The sequence below is a fragment of the Pelmatolapia mariae genome, linkage group LG4 (assembly GCF_036321145.2).
Source record: "Pelmatolapia mariae isolate MD_Pm_ZW linkage group LG4, Pm_UMD_F_2, whole genome shotgun sequence".
NCBI lineage: Eukaryota > Metazoa > Chordata > Actinopteri > Cichliformes > Cichlidae > Pelmatolapia > Pelmatolapia mariae.
In genome coordinates, this window is record NC_086230.1 from 21,434,778 (window position 1) to 21,458,304 (window position 23,527).

Consider the following 23,527-nt stretch of genomic DNA (forward strand, 5'->3'; position numbering starts at 1 on the left):
CTCTGACCTCTGACAAAAACAAGGCATTTTTACCAAGATAGCGCTCACTGGATAGTTTCTCTTTTTCACACCTTTCTCAGTAAACTCTAGAGAGAGCTGTGTGGTAAAATTCCAGCAGATGAGCAGTTTCTGAAAACACACTAACAACCATGCCTCAAAGTTACCTTCCTTTACCGGTCTGATGCTCGGTTTGAACTTTGTCTTGACAATCTCTACATGCCTGAATGTACTGAGTTGCATTAGATATTTGTGTTAATAAGAAGCTGACCAGGTATACCTCATGAAATGGTTTATAAGTGTATGTATAAAAAGTTAACACAGCAGGATTAAGCTTGAAAGAACAAATTGTGACTGGTGGATAAAAACTGTATAAAAATGTAGTGCCCAGCAGCTTCACACTTGTTCACTTGTAGATAATCCAGCTCAGTGCTGTCTCCATGCTTTCCCTCTGCAGGCAAATTTGTCTCAGCAAACAGAGATGATAACTGATGTGTCTTTTTCCTTCCAGGCTGAGCCCCGAGTTACTTATTGGCACTTTATTGCTGCCATTTCTAAAAAGAATTGCTTGGCAGTTTACCTTTTTTTTCAGTGCACTTGGTTTTGAGGCAGTGCAAGGATTTGCAGTCGCACTGAAGAAAGAGCTATAAAACTGGGGATGACTGACAGTCAATACATGTTATGCAGTAGCTCATAAAACATGATGAGCCATAAGACACAATTCTACAGAGTAAATACTGACTATCACATTCTTATTATCTATGGGGGAGAAAACACATCCGAGTCTTATCTTCCGTTTCCTAACAGCAGAAGGAAATCTCAGATAAAGAGCTAGAGTGAGAATGCAAACTGATTTCCAGATAATCACGCCTTTCTGTAATATTTATAATCCTCACGTTTGCCATAAAAATCCAATCAGCCATATAAATCCCTTTGGAAAAGCACATATACAGAAAAATTAATGTTTTCACTGTTCAGAAAAAGATTCTAAAACAATTAAAAATGTGGGGCAAAACTTCTGCTTATATTGTGTAGACCTTCAGACTCTGACACAGCTAAACAAATCCCCATGCATCTTAGTTCTTTACCTTAGCAAGTCTCTCACCATCTTCTCTCTTCACCACCCTGTCATGAGTGGCATCAGCCTGATGAGACAGGAAAAACAAGGTCACATTCCAGCATCAAGCAACCATCAGCATCAGCGCCAAATATGCTTTCACCAGTTGCAGGCTTTTTGCCATATATAAGCCTCGTTCTGATCCGATGGCAGCTAAGGAGTCTCGGGATGCTATTAAAAGGCTGTTATGGCGTGTTAGGTGACTGAAAGTAGACAGAGCTCTGAGCCAGAGACATCTGTTCTCTGCTCAGAGAGAATGACAGTTCCAGAAAATGTGTTTCGCTAATATTTGCAAATTTGATTGACAGTTATTAGATGTGTGCGCACACAGAATGACTCAGGACTCCCTGGCAGAAGAGATGTTGTATTTCAACTGGACCCTCCTGGCTAAATAAAGGATACATAAAAAAAAAACAGGTTTTTAAGCAAATGTCACCAATAATCAACGGACTAAGCTTCAAACAGCTTTGGCAAGTAGTTGTGCTTAAGCACAGACATCAGTTGATGCTAAGCATGCGTCTGTTGGAGCAGCAAATTATTACTGATACTTAGAAATACAACGATAGTTATTTTTTCTTAATTTTCTTAGATGCAACATTAGAGAACTTTTTTTGTGTGTGTTTTGGTATTTGTCGCTATTAACAAATCCCATGAAAGACAAAGTCCAGTTCAAAAATCAAGTGTGCATTATTTTGTCCCTCACTTCCAAGCCCTATTAAAGGCTATAAAACCAAAGGCAAGACCCAACAGTTTCATTGTCAGGTGCTAACTTGACAGTGGAAGAATTTACATTAGGTGCCACAATAATGGGTGTGTATAAAAATGATGGGACTTCTGTGATGTTTTGTAGTGTCAGATTGAGTGCCTTTAAGCACAAATCAGGTCAGATTATTGCCCAAAGCTGTCCTTTCAAACATGTAACACATGTGTTTAAAGTATTTCCACATGCCCACTCACTGTGTATCCAAAGGGCAATTATCTGTGCCACTATCGTATTCCTATCAGACTGGTTTTGTACATGTGAGCTGGCAGCTCACTCAGGTAATCTCGAGAAAAGTTTGGGATTGCAATGCATGTGTAAAAAAACTGTTACCGCTATGAAGGAATTTTAGTGCCTTGCCTTGTTTCCAAGCAGCATGAGCACTACATCTTGTTGGGCGTATTCGTGGATCTCAGTCAGCCATGCCTGATAAACACAAGAAAAGAAGAGACAAGGATAAATGTGTGGTATGCATATGGAAGGGCTCAGAAAAAGCAAACCCTGTCTGGGACTTTGGAAGGGCAAGCTTAAACATTATTAAACATTATTTTTGTGATTAGATTTAAAGGGTAAAGAAAGAGGACAGAGGATCTGGGGAATGGCAATATTGTAAGATTTTAACAAACTGTATAGTAAGATTGTAAAAAATATCATCATCAGTTAAAATCAGCTGCATCGTGGTTTAACAGTAATATGTACCGTGGGGAGAGATAGAGTCATCCAGGGGAACAAACAGCCCTTCTTACTGTGTGAGCTTCGACAGCTGCTGAACCGTCCGTTCACTGTTAATGAGCAATTAGTTAGCTCAAACAAACACCTGCTGAAATATTACCCGCCGTCTCAGCACAATGCCTAATTGTACCCACAGCGAGTTATTCTGCATTAGTTTCTGCAGGTGATCAATCCATTTTTTTTGTTTAGTGGTCCCGTTCCAAACCTGGTCCCATTCAAACAACTACAGTTAAGTCTGCTGATGACACTGCATTTGTAAAGGAATTTCTCAGCGTCTCTGTGTGCCAGCATATGGCCGAGGGAGACTATAAGCGGGTTTCATGTAAAGCCACTATAAACAGTATGTGTCTTCTTGATGTGACTTCTTGGTATACAACAGTTTTGTTTATTCAAAAATCTGGAACCTAAACGATAAACTTTGTCTCGCCACGTTTGGATTTAGTGTTTTTCCTTTTAAAAGGAAAAACACTAAAACAAAAATTCAGGTTTTTGGAGAAAAGCAGAGTTGTTGCAAAGCAGTTTATTGAGCTTCTCCTGATAAAAGCAGAGTCACCTAAGAAAAGAAGCAGAAGGAACAGTAAAGCGACAACAAAGTGATCCCGGGACGTCAAACCTTAAGCAAGCAAAGTGAGTGAGAGACAGACGAAGGACAAGCAAAAGGCAGAGGGAGACAGGAGCCACTGGCTCAGATTTTTTGTTACAAAGAAAAAAAACACAACAAATATATTGTACACAAGCATAGACGATATGTGAATCCTAATCAGTCACAATATGCAGGGACAGCTGACTAATCAGGACAGTCGGGCTGATTGCTGATGGGCTGGTTTATGTTCACCTCTCTTTTGAGATGGATGAGTGGGAAAAAATAGTTCTGACAATTACTTTATTTTTTCCACTATCTCCATTCATCTAACAGCATCATAGTAGATCAGATGAATTCTATCATCTGAGGAATTTCTCATAGGGGCGTTGGAGGAAAATGCTGTCAAATATGCTATGTGAACCGACCTCTTTACCAAAGACAGATCCCAGTTGCAGCTGGGAACGGGGAAATGTGGATGAAATTTTGTGTTATCAGCTTAGGCTACAAGGCTAGTACAACGTTTGATATAAAACCAATTCATATAACTGAGGTTATTAGCCTAGTTTATTTTGCGCAGCCCAGTAGGTACAAGATGAATCACAGATGACCTACCATTTTAAGTTTAAAAATAAACTTAATTTAAAGGTTCCAGTATGATCTATGTGATATTGAATAACTCCCTTATAATAGAATTTTGTGGTAGCTTTGGAGCAGCAGATAAACCCATCTGACACTGCTGATAATGATAAGCATGAAGAGGCCATGACTGAGGGGACAGGTAGCGACTAGTCTTTTAAATAATTTGAATTAAGTTATTTATGTCTCGTAAAAATATATATCACACAGAGAGTATATGTGTTTTAAATTGTATCAAGACATTCAGAATACATCTGGGTAGCCTTCTGCAAACATGAATTGTAGACTATTATGATATGACTTGTTAGAAAAAACAAAAATGATCCCAAATTCCTCCACCATGGAATAAGTAGACCGGTCCTCTCACAATATTTGAGTACTAATCAGGCATAACTCGGCCTTACCATTGCATTCAGCATGGCAACTACACAACAGCTCCCATCAGGGTTGGGAACTCCCAATATGTTCAGCATGCTTCCCAGTGTGTTCTGCCCACTGACTGTATGACAGCCTTCCTCCGAGGCCTGTCTACTGTGCTGGGGCCAACAAATAAGGCTTGCAATTCTTAAGGCACAGGGTTAAACAGAGTTCACTCACTAAGGCACACAATAAAGGCAGCTACAGTAGTTTTCCCACAGAGGATACATGTAGCATATTAAGTGAACTTCAGATCATATTTAATAAGATTACATCCAGTATATTAAATGAACTTCAAATTATATAAGGTGAGATTATCATATTGAATGAGGCCAACTAAGAATCGTTCCCTCTAGTGTATACCTCATAATTATTCCCATCAGTTTAAGCTACAGTAGTGAAACAGACAGTGGTGAAAATTCACAGGGGAGCCTTCCAACTAGAGCTCATTATAAATAACATGACAGCACTGCCGCCAACAGTCCTACAAAATGACAGGTAAGACTGGAAGAATGGAAGAAACCATGTTTACTTCGGCAACAATGCTCAAGCCTAAGTATACTGGTTAAAAAAGTGTTAATACTGTAACCACCACCCTCTATTATATTTCAGCCTGTTTGATATGCTAATGAACCAGTTACTCATCTCTGACTCCCAGCAATGCCCACATTAGATTCAGTCGCATCATGGCCAGCAGAGCTAAACACACTTGCCTGCTCTGTTAGCTCAATTAACGAGTATTAAACGTCAAAGTGAACTAAGGGCCCCCTAAGGGAGGTCAGGTCTCTCCTACTCATTGGATACTTTGCACATTACCACTGCTGGAAGTTTGTCATCCCTTGGGGGCCTCCCACTGGTCTTGGGCCCTAAGCAGTTGCCTGCCTCACCTTGTGACCAACGTGCTTCTGGAAATAGAACATGACCAGGCTCACATGTGCAGCTGCATTCAAAAAGATGTGGATTTCACTCTACTGCCATCCCACCATACTGTCCACTTTTTAATATGAGTCAATGATAAATGGACTCATTCTTATATAGAGCTTTTCTACTCTACTGGAGCACTTGTGCTTTATACAGCTTGCCACATTCACACAAGCCAATGCCTAAGAGCTTTCTAACTAACATTCACACCCCACTGAACGCATCAGAGAGCAACTTGAGGTTCAGTATCTTGTCCAAGAAAGCTTTGGCAAGTGGAACAGCCAGGAATTGAACCACCAACCTTTCAATTAGTAGATGACCAGCTTTATTCTCCTGAGCTATAGGCACCTCAAAAGGGGGAGGAGAACATCTATTGTTCTATTTTTCTAAATCGACTGTCTATACTCAATATTTTTCTGGAATATCCTGACATTGAGTCAAAAGCCATAAATATCTTAGCTATAATAAACGGACCAAATTTCTTAATCTTTGAATTCAGATGCTGACTTGTTGTTTCTGGAATTTCTTCCCTCCCTTCCTTGCCTGATCCCAGATGATCAGCTGTAAGTGGTATTATTGCAAAGTAGAAACATTTAGGAACCACAGCAACACAGCCACAAAGTGGAAGACCATGTAAGATTACAAGTACTGAGGCGTATACTGTGTAAAAGTCCCCAATGCTCAGTTGACTCAATAACTGTACAGTTCCAAAACTCCACTTGCACTAAGATCAGCACAAAAAAAAGAAAGAAAGAAAAATAGAAGATTGTGGGCCAGGAGCTTCATAGTACGGATCTTCATGGCCAAGCAGCTCCTTTTGACCAGTACTTTTATCCTTATAGTGTATCCTATCCTAAACCCTTTGGACATAAGAATGGGACATACATAAAAAGATTTAGTCTTACATTTCAAATAGTGTTTTGTGGGAATGGTAAACTGAGTGAAAGCTATTTAACCTACATCTGTACAAGAGCTATTTTTAAAGAAACTACTGTGTAGACTCCCTTTGTTCACCTGCACAGCCTTTGTCATCTCACCAGTACTCTACTTTAATGGGTTGTCTCAAAATCAATGCTGAATCTCATTTGTGTTTTGATGGGCTTCAGAGTTAATGAGGTCAGCGAGGTCTGGTGATTTGAGAAACCTGATGGTGGCTCCAAGATTCTTTAATCAGAGCCCTGAGCCCTTTGCTATTTTAAGAAAGATAAAAAAGACTGGGCTGGATTTGAATTTGCATCACCAGTGATCTTCAGCATAGTGCTGAGGGGGGGAAATGTTTCAGAGGAACACCTTCCATGTAGCTAATCACTTGCTTCATGTATAATTCAACTTTTTGTCAAGGTTTCACATATTGCTTAGCTAGGTCAGCTGCTACAACTGCTTGTCTCTGAAAATGATGCATCTTTGAATTCTGTGCATCCTTCGAAAGTTGCTTATGTTTGTATGATGTAACCTCTGTTCAATACAATATTTATCAAAATATTGGATCATGCATTTGGCCTTTGGTTATTGTTATCTACCTCCCAGCCGTGCAAACTTTCATCCTCCCACAACTACAAGCAACCCTCTGCAGGATAAAATCTGACAGCCTGCCTCTGAGTGATTCTCTCCATATGCTGTGATTACTGGTGATGAACCATAGCTTGTAATTAGATCATTTGGCTGTTCATAGCACATCGCCTCATGGGTCATTTCACGGATGTAATCATTGATCATGATGCCACTTGTCACTTTCATCCTGGAGAACTGCAGTCTTCTTTTGTGTTTTCATTGCAGCAGAGGAAATATGGATGCAATGATGCAGCAGAAAACAAAATGAATCAATGTGGTAAATCAGTAGATTCTAGGTGCATTTCTAGTCCCAGTAACAAAGCATTTAGTATTCCAGAAAATGTGATTTAGTGTCCAGTATGTGAAATGCATTTCAAGAATACCAGAAAGTCCTACTGCATCTGGCTACAGGATACAGGCAAGTTGAGCTTTTCTGACCCACAAATCTCAGTGGAAGCTAAACATTACAACAAGAAGGTCAACGTTCAAGGCAAATAGTGTGTCCTAACTGTATGCAACAAGAGCTTTTAACTGTAAAACTAATAGTGTAACAACTGTAACAGCACATCACTCAATAAAAATACAGCTGGAAAAACTACAAAGGATTCCAGTTTATGATTGCCAAATGACTTTTAGTTAGCAGGAGTAGTCTGCTAATGCCTGGGGCTAAAGCTAGGAATAAAATATTAAACAGACTTAAAGGACAATAGCAGTTAATTTAACCGGGCATAAAACAAATTCATGTGGCTATAGTGGCTTTACCTTCATTGTAGAGATGAAAGGGAATTAGACATAGCACAACATAGAAAAGAAAGAAGACTGGCACAAGCTTTTTAGGTAGATACTGTGAAAGCAATTTTAGTGCAACTGAAAGTAAAAGAAAGTGAAAAAACAAAATTTTCTGTTGTTGCCTCGTATACTTTAATAAATCTAATTTCTTCCAGCAAACAAAGCACTCTAAGTGTGACTACACACATAATTTATACTATAATTAAGTCAATTTTTAAATCAATAAATACTAAATAATAACATTACATACATTAAGCACCTTTTATCATTAGTTCTTACCAGCATCAAGGCAGACGTGCAGGTAGTGCAACATTTTTTGAAAAGAATCCATTTATTTATCTAATTAAATATTAAGCAGATAAATACCAGCTTCCAAATAATATTGTCAGCAGCTGCTGGGGAAGTCTCATGGCTCACTTCATCTTTTATTCAAGACTAATACCAGGATCTCTGGCCAAATGCTCAGGGAACCAAATGTCAGTGAGAACGTGGCATGGCGTGAGAGGAGGTAATACATTTTCTCTTTGTTTTTCTGACATTAAAAAGTCCATAAATTATGTGACAAATCAGATGGAACTGGATTCTTTTGTTTTTGTTGTGCTTTTCTGTTTGTTTGTAAGGACCCTTAGCAACCCAGTCAAAATAAGCAAGAAACATGATTCATGTTTCATAAATAGCACCTCTGATTTTTGTTCACTTGAGCTCTAATGAATTAAAATGCCCACTGGTTTCTAAAACGCTCCAGGCAACAAATTATTACCTGCTATTTTCCATCAAATATTTCATACAGCTGCAATGCCAAATGTCAGGGTTCATCAAACAATTGAAGAGCCAGTAACGATGTTCTTAGAAAGATGGAGATAGGACTCAAGAAGGACAGTAAAGGACAGTAAAAGACAAGTCAAAGACCAAAGGATCTATATCAAAGAGGAAGGAAAATATAAAGCCAGGCACACAGCTGCTGGTGGCTGCGTTGTGACATTGGCAAAGACAAGTTGTCACTGGCAGAGGTATGTGAGGGTACTTCTGATGTTGCATCTGTTTTTCTTTTGTTGTCACAGGAGACAGCAGGGATGTGTACTACTCCAGGATACTGGACCAGCCTGGTCAGCTGTTCATTCTCTCTCTCTCTCTTCTTTAGAAAGACTGATTGGAAATTTGAATTCTTCTTTAGAAATAAAATCGCATATATGCTACTGCCGTATTAACATATTGTGGGATTAGCTGTGTGTCTTACAGCAAAAACAAACCAACCCATTAAAAACTACAACTGCAGTAGTGTGGGGTGGTGAGGTCATTTTTTATTCACAATATCAGCATTCATCACAAGATTCCTCAGCCTGCTCAAATTCAGAATATACAATCTATACATTTTACGGACCGCTTAAAGTTAGCATTCCTAAAATTTTGAGTTATTGATCTATTAGTCTACATAAAAAGTTGTCTTTGGACTGTGAAATGAAGATGAAGTACCTGGAGAGAACAGGCAAACTCCACACAGAAAGTCCAGTGGATTCAAACCCACTGTTCTGAATTAGTTTTTTTGTGTTTTAGTTGAGGAGGTGTGATGTTATGATGCACCAAACACGGTCTATGGAGACCGATGACAAAATTCTTATTTTAGATTGGTGACTTCTGACTCAATAAACAAAATAGTGACTGCTCTAATGCTAAACTGAGGCTCCAAAATGTGACTTCACAACCCAGTGGATGATATCACGGTGGCTATACCATCTTTAATTTACAGTCTATGATGAACAAATCATTTATAATTCCGTGCTTAAGTCAAATAAAAGATCAGCACAACAATACTCACGGTAAAGACATAGCACGTTTCTATGCACACGTTTGGGCCAAGTCTTCTTTTGGAAGCTAATATCTGTCACTTGTGGAATGGAAAGAGAAACATATGGCGCAATAAAAAAGGAATCAGGAGCAGTGGTAAACTTTTCACAATAAAGGACAATGAAAGCCCCAAAACCTGTGTAATAAATACCATACATTAACACCAATAACACATTAGTTACTCCCAATACAATATGCAGAATCTCTCTGCATATAATAATGAAGGTGACAATCCTCAAGGAGCCTCGTAATTTGACCCAACTTTTCCTCTGCTGCACTTTTGTCTAAGCAGATTTGCTATGGGTGACAACGCTATTCTTGCCAAGCTTTGATCAGAGTATAACACCAAGAGACAAGAGAGAGGAGAAATCTGCTCCCAACAACAGGCAGAGTCAAAATGAACCAACCCACAGGAGCGCAAAGAGAAAATAGGGCTTCTCCCCTGAGAGGAGGTTTATGCAGCTGTGCTAAACAGTGACACTGTGTCACCGCCTGACACGCGGGGAAGACACACTGAAATCCTGTCACACTTGGGGCAATCCTGTCACACGTGCACGCAGAAACAAATCTGCATGCACGTGCGATGCATAATAACAACAAAAATAATACAAAAGTGGTTTTATTGTTGGCAAAATTTATTGTTGGTTTTTATGAATAACTCATTGCATGTGCCATCTTCGGTAGATTTAGACTGTAAGGGAATACACTATTTAGATTAGTGAATTAAGCAAATTTAACAAGCAACTGGTGTGTTATAAAACTTGACAATTAAAAAGAAGAAAGAAAGAAAGAAAAAGACACTGACAACGACAGGCCTGTAAGTTGACGTCTGTTGCCTGACAGGGAAGAGAAAGGCTTTCATGTTTATAAAAGAGCAGCTGACGTGTACATCTGCCAGCAAACATGGGTGTGAGACATGTCGGGATGACTGATGTGCTTTGAAAAGCGGCAGTCGTAGTGAATATGAGCATGAGTAAGAGTGATGCTCTCCTCCAAGTTGTTTTTGCACTCGAGTCGATAAACATATTTGCTGACCTTAACTTTTGTCTCTTTCGTTTCCAAGTTTACATACACCGCACCAAACTGCAGCTGAAATCATGTACAGCAGTGTGCTGCTCTTTATGAATCCAGTTAAACAGCACTAAATGTCAACAAGCATCAACTATATAATCTCATTGAGAAGTCACACGACATTTTTTAGAGCAAAGTTAGTAAAATTAAAAGCTTGTCGTAAAATATTGCTGTCACTGGAGGAAGTGTGCCTGATGAGTGCAAACACTCTTTAGACTGCTCATGTTTAGGTTTTATGAGTACAAGCAACCAACAATGTACTGTAGATGGAGATTACAGCAGGGACACTAACATAATGGTATTATGGCAGCCAAACACATGGTATTATCCTTATTGAAAGTTATATTCTATATTGCATGGTGCTTTAATATTTTACAGTTATAAATAGCTGTTCTGAGAGATACCAGATAACACTGTAATTTAACAGGGAAACGGGGCATCAAGTCTTGTATATGACATAATGGGAGTGAAGTATATAACATTATTTTACTTTCTCTTGCTTTCTACTTTTTAAATCTCTTCTTTAAGAACATTTATGGGATTCAGCTTGGCCCTCTACGTAGAACAAAAATTCCTCTGAATTGCCTGAATTGTTCTATTGATCTAGAACAAAAAGAAAGAAAGAAAGAAAAGAAAATGCATATAGTAAAAGCTTCTTGCTCTTCTCGGCAAGATCTTAAAGTGTAAGCACAACAAGCATAAAAACACACACTCATCATTGGCCACCTTTTTAGGAACACCGTGCTAGTACTGGGTTGGACCCCCCTTTTGCATTCAAACTGCCTCAATGTGTTGCAGCTCAGATTCAACAAGGTGCTGGAAATGTTCCTAAGAGATTTTGGCTCATATTGACACAGTTGCCGCAGATTTGTTGCAGCAACTATGTGATGCGAATCTTCCGTTTCAAGGTTTTTGGATAGAAAGGTATTTCGATCGACATCGTGTGACTGTGGAGACCATCTGTGTAGAGAGAACTCAATGTCATGTTCAAGAAACCAGTTTGAGATGATTTGAGCTTCGTGACATGGTGCGTTAACCTGCCTAAAACAGTCATCAGAAGATGGGTACCTTGTGGTTATAAAGGGATAGATATTGCCTGTAGTAAGTAAACTGTGACATTTCAAAAATGCCTAGTTGGTACGAACGGGCCAAAGTCTGTCAGGAAAATATCCCCAACACGATTACACAACCATGGGCTTCATTTGTTGAGAAAAGCAAATCGGCTTTGAGCTTTGACACGTCTTTAGTTTAGAGATGTTCTTCTGCAGATCTTGATTTTAGTGGTTATTTGAGTAACACAGCAGCTGCCCCTCCCTGAGCCTGGTTTTGCTGGAGGTTTCTTCCTGTGAAAAGGGATTTTTTTCCTTCCCACTGTTGCTAAGTGCTAAGTCAATTCATTACTTCAGTTTTCTCTGTATTATTGTAAGGTCTTTACCTTACAATATAAAGTACCTTGAGGTTACCAGCTGTTGTCATTTGGCGCTATAGAAAGAAAACTGAATTGAACTGAATTGAGTTACCGTTGCCTTCCTGTAAGCTCAAAGCAGCCTGGCCATTCTCCTCCGACCTCTAGCATCAACAAAGCACTTTTGACTAAAGAACTGTGGCTTGCTGGATATTTTCTCTTTTTCAGACTAGTCTATGTAAAGCCTAGAGATGCTTGTGTGGGAAAAATCACAGTAGATGAGTATCTGAAATACTCATAGCAGTCCATCTGGCAAAAACATCCATGCCATTCAAAGCCACTTAAGTCCTTTTAGCCCCATCTTGTTTTAAACTTAAGCAGGTCGTCTTTACCAGGTCTACGTGTTTATATGTACTCCCTTGCTTCTCTGTGATTGGCTGATTGGAAATTTGAATTAAGAAGCCGTTGAACAGGTTTACCTAATGAAGTGGCCAGTGAATGTATGTATTTATTTCTGTGTTATAACAGAAAGTGAAACCACCTACTGTAATGTAATAATTCACTTTCCTATGTAAATGTAATATGAGGCGTCGGTGATTCAGCAGTATTTCCATTTTTAGTTCTTCATCTTTGTGGATTGTGTAGTGTGATATTACGCACTACAGTTCACTGTCACAGTAAGAAAAGGTAAAGTCAAATAATGTTTTACTGCATTTGTTCACACAAATTCTCAAATCAAGGTGGTGCAGTAGTTAGCACTGTTGCCTGTGTCTCAGGTTTCCTCCTATGCTTGTTAGTTTAAGTGGTGATTCTATATTGGCCGTAGGTGTGTATGTGAGTGTGGGTGGTTTTCTGTTTCTCTGTAGCCTTGCAATACACTGGCGACCTATCCCGGGTGTAGCCTACTTCGGCTGGTATGACAGCTGAGGTATGCTCTGGCCCCCTCAGGACCCTGATTTGAACAATTGGTCATGAAAAAGAAGTTATTGGAGGAGTAATTTAAATCAGTTCTTAAACCCTGCCAGTGCACTCGATGGCACCAGTCTTGTAAATGGACCTGTGTTTCTTCAAATTATGCATGCATGACTAACGAAGAGAAAAATCAGTAATTTAAGGTTTCAGTATGTTCTGAAGAGAAAGAAATGGAGTGTTCAAAATGCCAAGTGGCAGTAAAATACTGACTCACTGCAAAGGGGATTAAGGTTCCCAAAGCTGCAATAGAAAAAGAACAAAAGTCATTTATCTGCAAATGTGCCACTTTGCTAGATTTTCATCACAATGAACTAATATTACCTCATGACAGGAATTTGACTTGCGGTAATCCCCCAGTTAAGTTCAATTCAATTTTTTTTGCTTATCCAATTCAATTCGAATACATTCAAATTTGTTGTTGTGAGTTGGTGCTGTATAAATAATCACTTCAATGCGCTTTATACTGTAAGGTAAAGACCCTACAGTATCAAATTAACCCATATAAGAAAGACTTTGTGGAAGTGGGGAGGAAACTGTGGGCAAAACCAGGGTTAGGGAGGGAGGAGGTGTCTGTGGAGGAGAAACAAATTTAATGGCATGCATGATGGTATATAAAAACTGAATGGGTGTCATATTATGAACTTTTAGGGCCTGTTCTGCTTGACTTTTGGTTTACTTATTATTTATGGAGTTTGTTGTTCTAGTTGTTACTCCCTGTTGGTTTTGCCGTCTTTGTATTCTAAGGTTTTGTTAGTTTTAGTTTTAATACCTTTTGCAGTCTAGTTTTTGTTTTTTAGTTATCATTGCTTATAGTTCAGAGCTTCAGGTTATCCTTTCTCCCTTGTTGTTTAGCCTTCATCTCCATTTCCCTCTGTGTCTTCCATCAGGTTTATTTTTGTGCCCGTTTTCCTAGTTTAGTTATTGTCAACTTTAAAAATTGAACTTTCGGCCAAAATTAGTTTTCTTATTAGTCGAGAGGAAAAATAAAAAAACAATCTAAGGACATATTTTATTTAAGTTGATGTGATAGGAAGTGATAAAACAAAGAGTTAAAAGTGTGGAAAAGCTCCACAAACACCTTAAGCCACATATAAATTTAGCTGACTTTGAGACATTGATATGGGGTCAGCCTGTGTGGGAAGACTTTGGCCTATGCTGAGATACTTCTGTTTTAAAGACAGAACATCTTTGATTCAGTAACACTGCCTTGACATGCTGCAGGCTAATTAACACATGAGACAATAAGAGAAATCTAATACAACAAGCTGTGTTGTGTAAACACATATTGTAGGTGGTAGCAAACATGTATAGCACTGTAATTAAACGTTTAAATCTTCTGGTTCTTTTAAGCCTTTGAGAGGTATTCTTTTATACATCCACTATTAATTTTTCAACTTTCAGGTCAACCAAGTTAGTGTGTAAATTTCAGCAATTTTGTTTTCATTTTCTAAGCGAGAAAAAAATAATGTCTCCATGTGTGGCTTATGAGGGTTGCTTTTCTTTGCATGAATACTAAGATGTTAGCTACTTAAACACAAGCTGTATTAAATGAATCCAGTGTTTACTTTCTGGTATCTTTAAAAATGTGCAAAAAAAGAGATCTTTTTTAAAAACAAGAGCCACAAGCTGTTCCAGAAACAATGGATAATCAGCCCGTGAAGTGCTAACAATTTCCTTTTGATTGCTGTTTGTTTTTGTGGTTCGACTGATTTAATAGTGTTGTTCTAAATTCACGTCATCACAAATTCATGTATGTGTGCGAGTGTGTTTTTTTTTTTTTAACGACAGCTCTCTTCTGCTTAAACAAATAATCGAAAAACAAACAGTGTGAGGTCCCTCTGTCTGGATGATAAAAGGACCGCGCCAATGTGATAAAAAGCCAGAATAACCACAACAAACACAATGACACCTCTGCCTTTGTTCATGCAGGGTAGCGATACAACCCTCCAAAAAAGACAAAAGAGGCAGTGTGACAGAAAATGACATTATCTGAAGATAAAATGATACAGACACAGAGAAACAATGTGTAAGATAATTGCATGACTCACCTTGGGCAAACACATTTCACACAAAATATAATAAAAAAAACCTTCCCCAATTTTTTCAACCCTTTGTTTGGGTTTTTTCTTTTCTTTTTCTTTTCTTTTCTTTTTGTTTTCTCCTTAAAGCAACTCCTAAATAAACTATATATCCCTTGAGATGAAGATATTTTATGCTAAGGAAAGTGTGAATGCAGCAAAGGCATACCTGTACTTCTTGTACAGTCTTTAATCTTGATATAATAACAGGAGAATTGAGTACTTTCATTTATGACTAAGTTGTTTTCTTTACTTTAACTTCTAAGTGGGTAATGATGCTTTTTGAGGAAGCTAAAGGAGAGACAGTGGCAGCCAACAAATCATATTTCTCTTCTGAAAATATATGATAAACAGCTTTGACCTTTGACCTGCCAGCCCCCTCACAGGTAAAGAGCTTCTTTCAGCAGAGTTTCAATACACTCAGAGGACCATAAAAGGAGCTTTCTGGTGCACAAATGTGGTGTTATATAACAAAAAATGGTGAGATGAGGAAGAGAAAAAGGCCTATAGAATCACTGATTTTGAAGCTATTTTAACGAGGCACCTGTAACATAAATCCATCCGCTGGGGTCTGGTCATATCGCTTCTTCTGGAATTGGTTCAACAACAACAATAAATAGCAAGCGACTTAAATCTTGAGTCTTCATTCATCTTGCATTGCTTGTGTGCACGTACTGTAAGTGCCCCCATTTGTTTTGTCACTTTGGGGCTGACATCAAAGTAAATGGAAATGTCCACAGAAAGCAGCTGCCTGAACAATGGTACATCATTTTTTCCTCTGGCGCTTTGCCTCGGCAGGTCCACGCTCCACTGGCTGCATCATATATATGACTACAGTAATCTGCGGAAGCAATGGAGCTGACATACTAATAATGTTCCATGCAGGACGCCAATTTAAAGGTGATGCCTGAGCGACAAGGTAACTAAGTTGCAGAGGAACCGACTGTGCAGAATAATCAGGATGATTTCAAAGCACAACGACATAAAACACCTGGGAGCTTGAAACAGGTCGTTTCACAAATGCCAAAAGTCTCCACAGACTGTGAAATGAATGGTATTTGACTTCATATCACTGCATTATTTAATGACAATTTCTCTCATCACCATCTGGTGCAGTGGTGCCATGACATTTAGCGAACAGCAATGTGGTAGGCAGGCGGCCATTTCATTTGAAACCAATCCATGCCCCGGGGACACAACGAGAGAGATGAATGAAGACAGACAGATGAAGGTTTAATCCCCCTCATTGCTTTCATTGTGTTTCTACAACGCAGACATATAAGCATGATCAGGCATTTGGACATCGGCAATGCGAGTGCAGTTAGATGGTAATTAATCTTTCAATGATCAGTACCAAAGCCAGACTGTTCAATAAGAAACATTACATTTCATTTGCGGAAAATGAATTTCAATCTAGGCTAGAGCGACTGATCTGCATAGTCAATATCCCAACAGACACCATGTGCCTTTGGAGAGATTAATTTTGATCCCTGTCAGGGGACTGATCAATTCTAAGGTTATCAGAAAGCTATGGGATTTAATATTTTAAGTTCGAAATAAAACTGCAGGATTAGAAGCGGTATAGATCCCATGAAATAAATGCAAGCTATGTTGGTTCTTAATACCTGATCGCTCTCTTTCCAGTCCATTGACTTCTGAGTCCAACTCAAATGTCACTTTCGGAGGCTCCCTTGTCACAAGGGGTGGCCACAGTAGATGGCCCTGCATGTTTGATTTGACAGAGTTTTACGCCAGATGCCCTTCTTGATGTAACCCTGAAGGGATTTGTGTCTCTGGCTGGAATCAAACTAGTGACCTTTTGGTTGCTTCTTAGAAACATAGTGTCTAACCAGATATTTACTCTGGATGGCATTACCTTGGCCTCCAGTACCACTGTGAGGAATCTTGGAGTCATTTTTGTTTAGGATATACCCTTCAGCGTGCATATCAAGCAAGTATACAGGGCCTGCCTGTGTCATTTGTGCAATAAATAAAAATAGAAACATCAGAGTGATGCTGAAAACTTAGTTCCCACATTTATTACTTCTAGGTTGGACTACTGTAATTTATTACCATCAGCTCGCTCTAAAAGCTGCCTGAAAGCCTTCAGTGGATCGAGAATGCTGCAGCGAGAGTATCAGAATCAGAATACTTGAGTAATCACAGAAGAAGTCATATTTTGACAGGGACTAGAAAGAGAGCACATTTCTCCCATATTAGCTGCTCTTTATGGGCCCTTTGTTAAATTCTGACTTGAATTTAAAATTCTTCTCATCGTCACATACAAAATCTTGAATAATCAGGCCCCTGTCATATCTTAAAGACTGCATAGCATCTTATTATCCTCACAGATCACTTCGCTCTCACACTGCTGGCTTACTTTTGGTTCCTGGAGTGACTGGAGGTCACTCTAGCATGGGACCAGCTCTCAGCTTGGATTCAGGAGACAGACATCCTCTCTACTTTTAAGATTAGTCTAAAAACCTTCCTTTTAGATAAAGCATATAGTTAGGGTTGATCAGGTGACCCTGAATCCTCCCTTAGTTACACTTTAGTTGGTGTAGGCTGCTGGGTCATTTCCCACGATGCACTGAGTCTTTCCTCTTCATTCTTCCCCTCATCCTAAACCAGTCTTGGTGGCTGGCTGGCCCTCCCTGAGCATCGTTATGCAGAAAGTTTTTTCCTGTTAAAAGGGTATTTTTCTTTCCCTTTGTCGCCAACTGCTTGCTCATTTAGATTTTTGGGGTTTCTTTCTAATATTGTAGAGCTTTTAATCCTAGAATATAAAGCGCTTTGAGGCAACTGCTGCTGTGAATTGGCGCTATGTAAATGAAATTTATTTTAAATTCCTTGAATTAATACACAGCTTACTGTACATGTGTAAAACTGGTAACTGTAACAGAAAGTTAATGAGGCTATGTTAGATAGAACTGTTAAGTAAACTTACTTATTTTATGTATCTAAGCAGCCATGTAACTATTTCACTGACAGACGCTTCCCTTCAGGTAGAAAAAGTGTTGAAGCGACTGCAGTGTGTAAATCCAAGTATGGATTTTGTTTTAACAAAGAGAAAATAGGTCTTAAGAACACTTACAGTTAGTTTGCCTCTGTTGCAGCTACTTAGAAAGCGGACATTTAAGAGAGAGAAGTTAAAACATCTCTGTTTAGAACAGATGATTAACTGAGAGGCTGTGAGACATTTTTTTTAAAACTATGAATTATGCAAAGTTTCTTTAGAGGAATCCCAGAATAAAAATATAGACTTGCAGAAGAAAAAGCATAAATGTTAACCTACCAATGTTTATCGATTTTGCCCTGACCTCATGCTGTTATAATGGTCTAATAATAACTGAATATCTATTTTAAGACCAACTTTTTTGTTAGCCCCAGATGTTAATGATCAGGAGAAATCTCTCATGACTAGATGGTTAACAGACAAACAGACAGGAGTGAATAATTTTGATTGGACACTCTAATTCTCTAATTCCCACAAAGAGCAAATGATCTTACTCCTGAATGATGGCACCACAGGGGCCAGGCTGCTATTTAAAACACAAGCCCAGACAAATAATTTGCGGCAGAGGTCTAAATAGACTTTTATAGTCTCCCTGAAGCACCACTTCTGACAAGAAGGCATTCATCATCTTACTAAATGGGTTGTGTAGTTCTGCAAAAATAAAGACTTGCGTTACTTGCCACTGTGTATTATATAAACAAACCACTGATTGATAGCTCTTGCCAGGACAGCGTGAAACACCTGAGTAACTCTGAAACAGCCAGATGTTTAAGATGCAGCGCACATACAAGAAATCATTTGTGGATGAATTTGACTTTATCTTCAAACCACTTAAAACACAATCCAAGTGACAGCGGCTGGATATTTCAAATGTAACATTCATGAGATGAACTGATTGGACTTCTATTGCCTTACAAGTTGAGTCTTCCTCTCCGAGATGATAGACAGCTTGAATGATGTTAATGCGCTGCTGTAATTGTGTCCTCGAAACACTGCAGAGGGGAGCGGGTCTGAGGGCACGAGAAAAGGAGAACTATTTGCCTCTCTCATTTCTGCTTCTCCTTCAGAGTGGCATTCATCACCATTAGTGTTCATTAACATGAGTTAGTGCTCGTTAGGCAGCAGTATGCCAGCAGGCATCTGCAGCTTACCGCCAACATATCTCCTGCCTGTAATAGACACTGACTGAGTGTGAGAGTGGTGGAAGGATATGAAAGAGGGAGGGAGAAGGCTGAGCAGGGTGGGGAAGGACTTGTCAATCTGTGCCTCAGAGGATTAGTGTAAATGTATCAGTAGGAGACTATAACTGTATTAAATAAACGTCAACAATCTCGGGGGCAGTGGTGGTGGGGGGACTCCACCAAGCTGTGAAACATCAAACAAGACAACCAAAAATAGACAGAAAGTCAAGCTGTTCATTTAACTTCGCTTATCATACTATTTGTGCCTACATTTACAACTCTAAAAAGTAAAAATAGTCTTGTATGAAAAAGACAAATAGGGAGTTTTAATTAGGTAAGAGCGAAAACAAGTGGGAGACTTGACGAAAACAGTGGCAGATTTAGATTTTTGGAAGGCCATACTGTGAATTGCTCCATTTGTTCAACTTGGAAAATTGTTGAGTTATATTTAAATCACGTAAAGGGGCTGGTTGTCTACTCAGACTGTAGCGCCATAAAAAAAAGCAGATATCCATACTCTCCAAAGAATAAATCAGACTGACTTTGGTGATCTCTCTGACCTTTTTGAGGCAATTTTACACATTTGTTTTTTTCAAGAAGCAACAGTTATTTAACAAGCTGCTATGAAACCTGACATATCCACAGATCCATTACCTGAAGTGAACTGACACCTTTCATCTATCATTTTACACCAAGCTTACAATGTTTACACGTAATAATGTTTGCAGCACACTAAGCTAGAGGTCTTAAGCACATTTGCTTATGGGCCACAAACTGTGTAATTTGATCCAAGTTGGCCCGAACAGTAAATTATAAGCTAATAATCGAAACAAACACAAAAATGCTCCACAGCCTCTCACAACAGTACAACAATAAGCCCACACAACCCGTCTCACTTGGTTCACTAAAATAAAGTGCTTTCAGGCTCATTTATAGTCATTCTCAAATATGGTATGTTTGTACATGCACTTCACTGAATAATATATGCTTGGTTTTTCAAAGTAATGCAATAAGAAGTGCAAACTGTTGGCACAATTAATGTCACAATTAATACAGAGATGCATTTTACACTTCTCTCCTGCTGCACTCCCTTTTAAATCTTTTCTAATCAGTTTGCACTCTTCAAATCTGAGTGTTGTCCTTTATCTTTGCTAAATAAATTTAGATTTGGGACAAATGAAAGAAAGTCTCACACTGGGTTTAAGAAATTTCTATAGCAATTTGTTATATTTTGTGCTAATATATCTATATATCTATATATGAAATATATACAGTAAAAATGTAGTTAAAAAGTCAAATTTGATACACAGCAGGTTAGAGGAGTATGCAGGTATACCCAGTGGTGTCCTCACAAGCTGGAGATTGTTGGGACAGTAAAGACTTCCATATAAAAAATAGCCCGAAGCACTGTGTGTTGGACCATGAAGACAAGGGCCAGAGGCCTGTTCTAGCTAGATTTTGTGTCAGATAGCTGACAGTTTGCTACTCGTACTCCCCTGTGTTACTATTTTGCCAACGTATCAGTCCTTCCTCTCTGCATTCTGCACTCACATAACCCCCCCCAACCCCCACTCTCACTTTAGCTGTTGTTCAAATCTGGACTTGAGAAGCATCATTCCTGCTTCAGTGATCTCACAGGGCAGATAGGCACATCACATTTCTCTAGCACAGGCTGGTAACAAACAGGCTCTTCGTGCCTTAACAAGCCCTTTGGTGCACTGAAAGAATCCTTTTTTGGTCACTGTAAATTAAAGCAATTGCAAATTGTGTCCCCTTGTGCTGCAGGTTATACTTATTACACAGAGGGGAACAAGTGCTATGATTACAAAGTGACACCAGCTGGCACAGCTCTATCTCTTTTGACAACTGTTATTACTGAGGAGGGTAAATGGTGAAATAGAGGTTTCTGTAAAAGCTGCCATTTTGCAGCCCTTTCTGACAGTTATTTCACTTTTACTGGTGCCAAATTGTCAAATAATTTAAATTTATTTTTGATAATGAATGAGTAATTGTTTAGCCTGTGCTCCTAACATCAATGAAAACTATTTTTCCCATTTAAATATTGGAACAAATTGGTTTCTTTATAGACTAAGTGCATCTTTTCATGTCCTCCCCTGTTGTGCTGCTGGCATTTCTTTTTTGATTTCTAACTGAAAGAGTTTTGCTTGTTCTTTTAACACAGTATATAACATAGTTTTGTTCTGAAATCTATGAATCAATACAGAAAGTTCAGGGAAGAAAACACTACCCTGCAATTTGGGATTTCAACAGTGTTATATGAGACTGATTGGATCTAACTGCTGTGTTTAAGTAAAACTATAAGCCCACAACAAGTTCTGGATTGAATTGGTCTCATTATAAAAACAATAATAAATGGTTTCATATACACAAGTGGTCATGTGATTATTATTAGTTTAATCCTTCATCATCTAATCTGTTTTGAGTGCTCCTGCTGTCCGAGTGCACCCATTACTTCCTAGTAGACAAAAAGAGAATTTTAAGATGACCTTGCAGAAATACTAATATTGACCTGCTGGCCAGTATTAGTGGTACTAGCCTAGGTGCCTAACGATAAGGCCAAATGTAGCCGACAGATGCCCCCCTAGTGATTCATAAAAGAAACTAAGTTAACTACATTTGTAAAAAATATTTTTCACCTAAAAATTCAAATAGTCCTGAATTTTAGTCTTGAGAAATATCACAAAGTTTAGACAATAAGGTAACCATGCTACCCCTCACTCAGTAACTTTCAGTCTTCCTTCATATTCCTGATCCAATTAGTTATTTCATTCAAGTCTCCCCTTTGCACAGACCTCATTCATACTTTTCCCACTGGACAGTATGGGAAGAACGCCATAAGGCCTTCCCCCAACCACCCCACCACAAATTACAATGACATAGTAATCAATCTCCATTTTCCTGATTGCCATTTGGTCATGATGTTGTTCAGCATTAGAAAGTCAGATTGTACTTCCACTTATTCCAGTGACGATGAATAATGTATGAGATGTCACAGATGATTTTTTTGACATTTGTGGCCCTGATCCAGCCACATCCTTTCACTTTTTAAAGACTAGTGAAAAGCACATGTCAGGCATAGAAACCCGTGTCCCTGACCCACCCCAGACGTCTTCACTAGCAGCTTCCTCTCATCCTCGACTCTGATCACTTACATGCACTACTTTTAAGGTGAATTTTGGAATGGACATGTGATGCTGTCATACTATGTACTTGCATAAAAGTGAGTACTATTTCGTTTTATGGACACAATTATTTAATCAAGAGAATGACTAACCTGTATGTTGTCAAAGGACGATTTGTTGGTGACGTCATACAGCAAGAGAAGAGCTGAAAGAAACAAAGCAAAAGATGCCATGTAGAAAGTTGTGGCATTAAAAAAAACAACTGTCTTTAACCTTGATGCATTAACTTCATGTGAGTACCAACTTAATTTCGCAAACAAAAACATATAAAAGTTTAACATTTTCAAGCATTCTAATGAATATAAATGAAATACAGAGAGCCCCTAAGCTGTTCTAACTCTATGTAGCAGTTTACCTGAAGATACTCAAGAAGAAGAGACACTGCAGCTGAGAAAGGAAGCGCCCAAGGAGGGATGAACACTATGAGGACTGACAGCTATGTAACAAAGCTGAGGTCTGCCAGACTTGTGCTGCAGGTGTTTCTCACTCTTTTGCAATTGGTCACCACTAAGTGGATGAAGTCAGGACACATTAAAATCATAACCTGCAATTCTCCGTTTTATTGGATATCTTTCTGCTATCTGAATTCTTATCCAGCTTTTTTCTAATACTAATGTTAAAATGTCAGCAGGTGTCAGCTTCAGGTGTTTGGTTAGTATCTTCCCCTCACAAATCTGAAGGATTTTGCACTGTAGAACACATGGCACAGTCAAGCTAAGCTTTAAATGAAGAGATTGTGAGGATAGAAGAAGGGAACTGATAAAAAGCAACAATTAAAGAAAAACAGCCAAGCTATTAAGATGAAATAGGGGACCACCTCCCATCACTGTGGCTCCAAGACAGAGCTAGACTAATAGGTAATGGAAGAATCTTTATTATGAAAGCATACTCACAACTTTCACGTCACAGTTTATGCTGTAAAATTTGTATTTTTAGACTTTTATTGGCTCTACCCTTGAGTTGTTTTCCTGCCTGCCTGGCTCTTCTTGTTTGTGTAGGTGAATTTCTTTATTTCTGTTGATTCCTCTCATATTTTGAAGGTTATTCTTTCTTATATCCATTCTCTTCCCTTTCCCATTAAGGGAAAGGGAAGCATTACCCTTCTCCCTGATGTATATTTAGACTCAGTTCCAATATGGCCCATTGACTTAGTTTCTTGTCCAAGTGAACAGTACACTACCTTGAATGAGCGTCCAAACCAGCTTTGAGATTGTGGACTCACTACACATACAAATACAACTTCTTTCCTCACT

The 23,527-nt window shown here is 38.8% G+C and overlaps 1 protein-coding gene across 1 annotated transcript in view; it reads right to left on the reverse strand.

Annotated features, from left to right (window-relative positions):
- LOC134626249 (ras-related protein Rab-26-like) overlaps nucleotides 1-23,527 on the reverse strand; it is a 56,102-nt gene that overhangs the window by 1,983 nt on the left and 30,592 nt on the right. The window contains exons 5-7 of the mRNA XM_063471884.1: nucleotides 22,367-22,419; nucleotides 2,235-2,300; nucleotides 1,086-1,142 (exon numbers count right to left, since the gene is read on the reverse strand). Of these exons, the coding sequence (XP_063327954.1) occupies nucleotides 1,086-1,142; nucleotides 2,235-2,300; nucleotides 22,367-22,419 (176 nt within the window). The remainder of the gene's footprint in view (nucleotides 1-1,085; nucleotides 1,143-2,234; nucleotides 2,301-22,366; nucleotides 22,420-23,527) is intronic.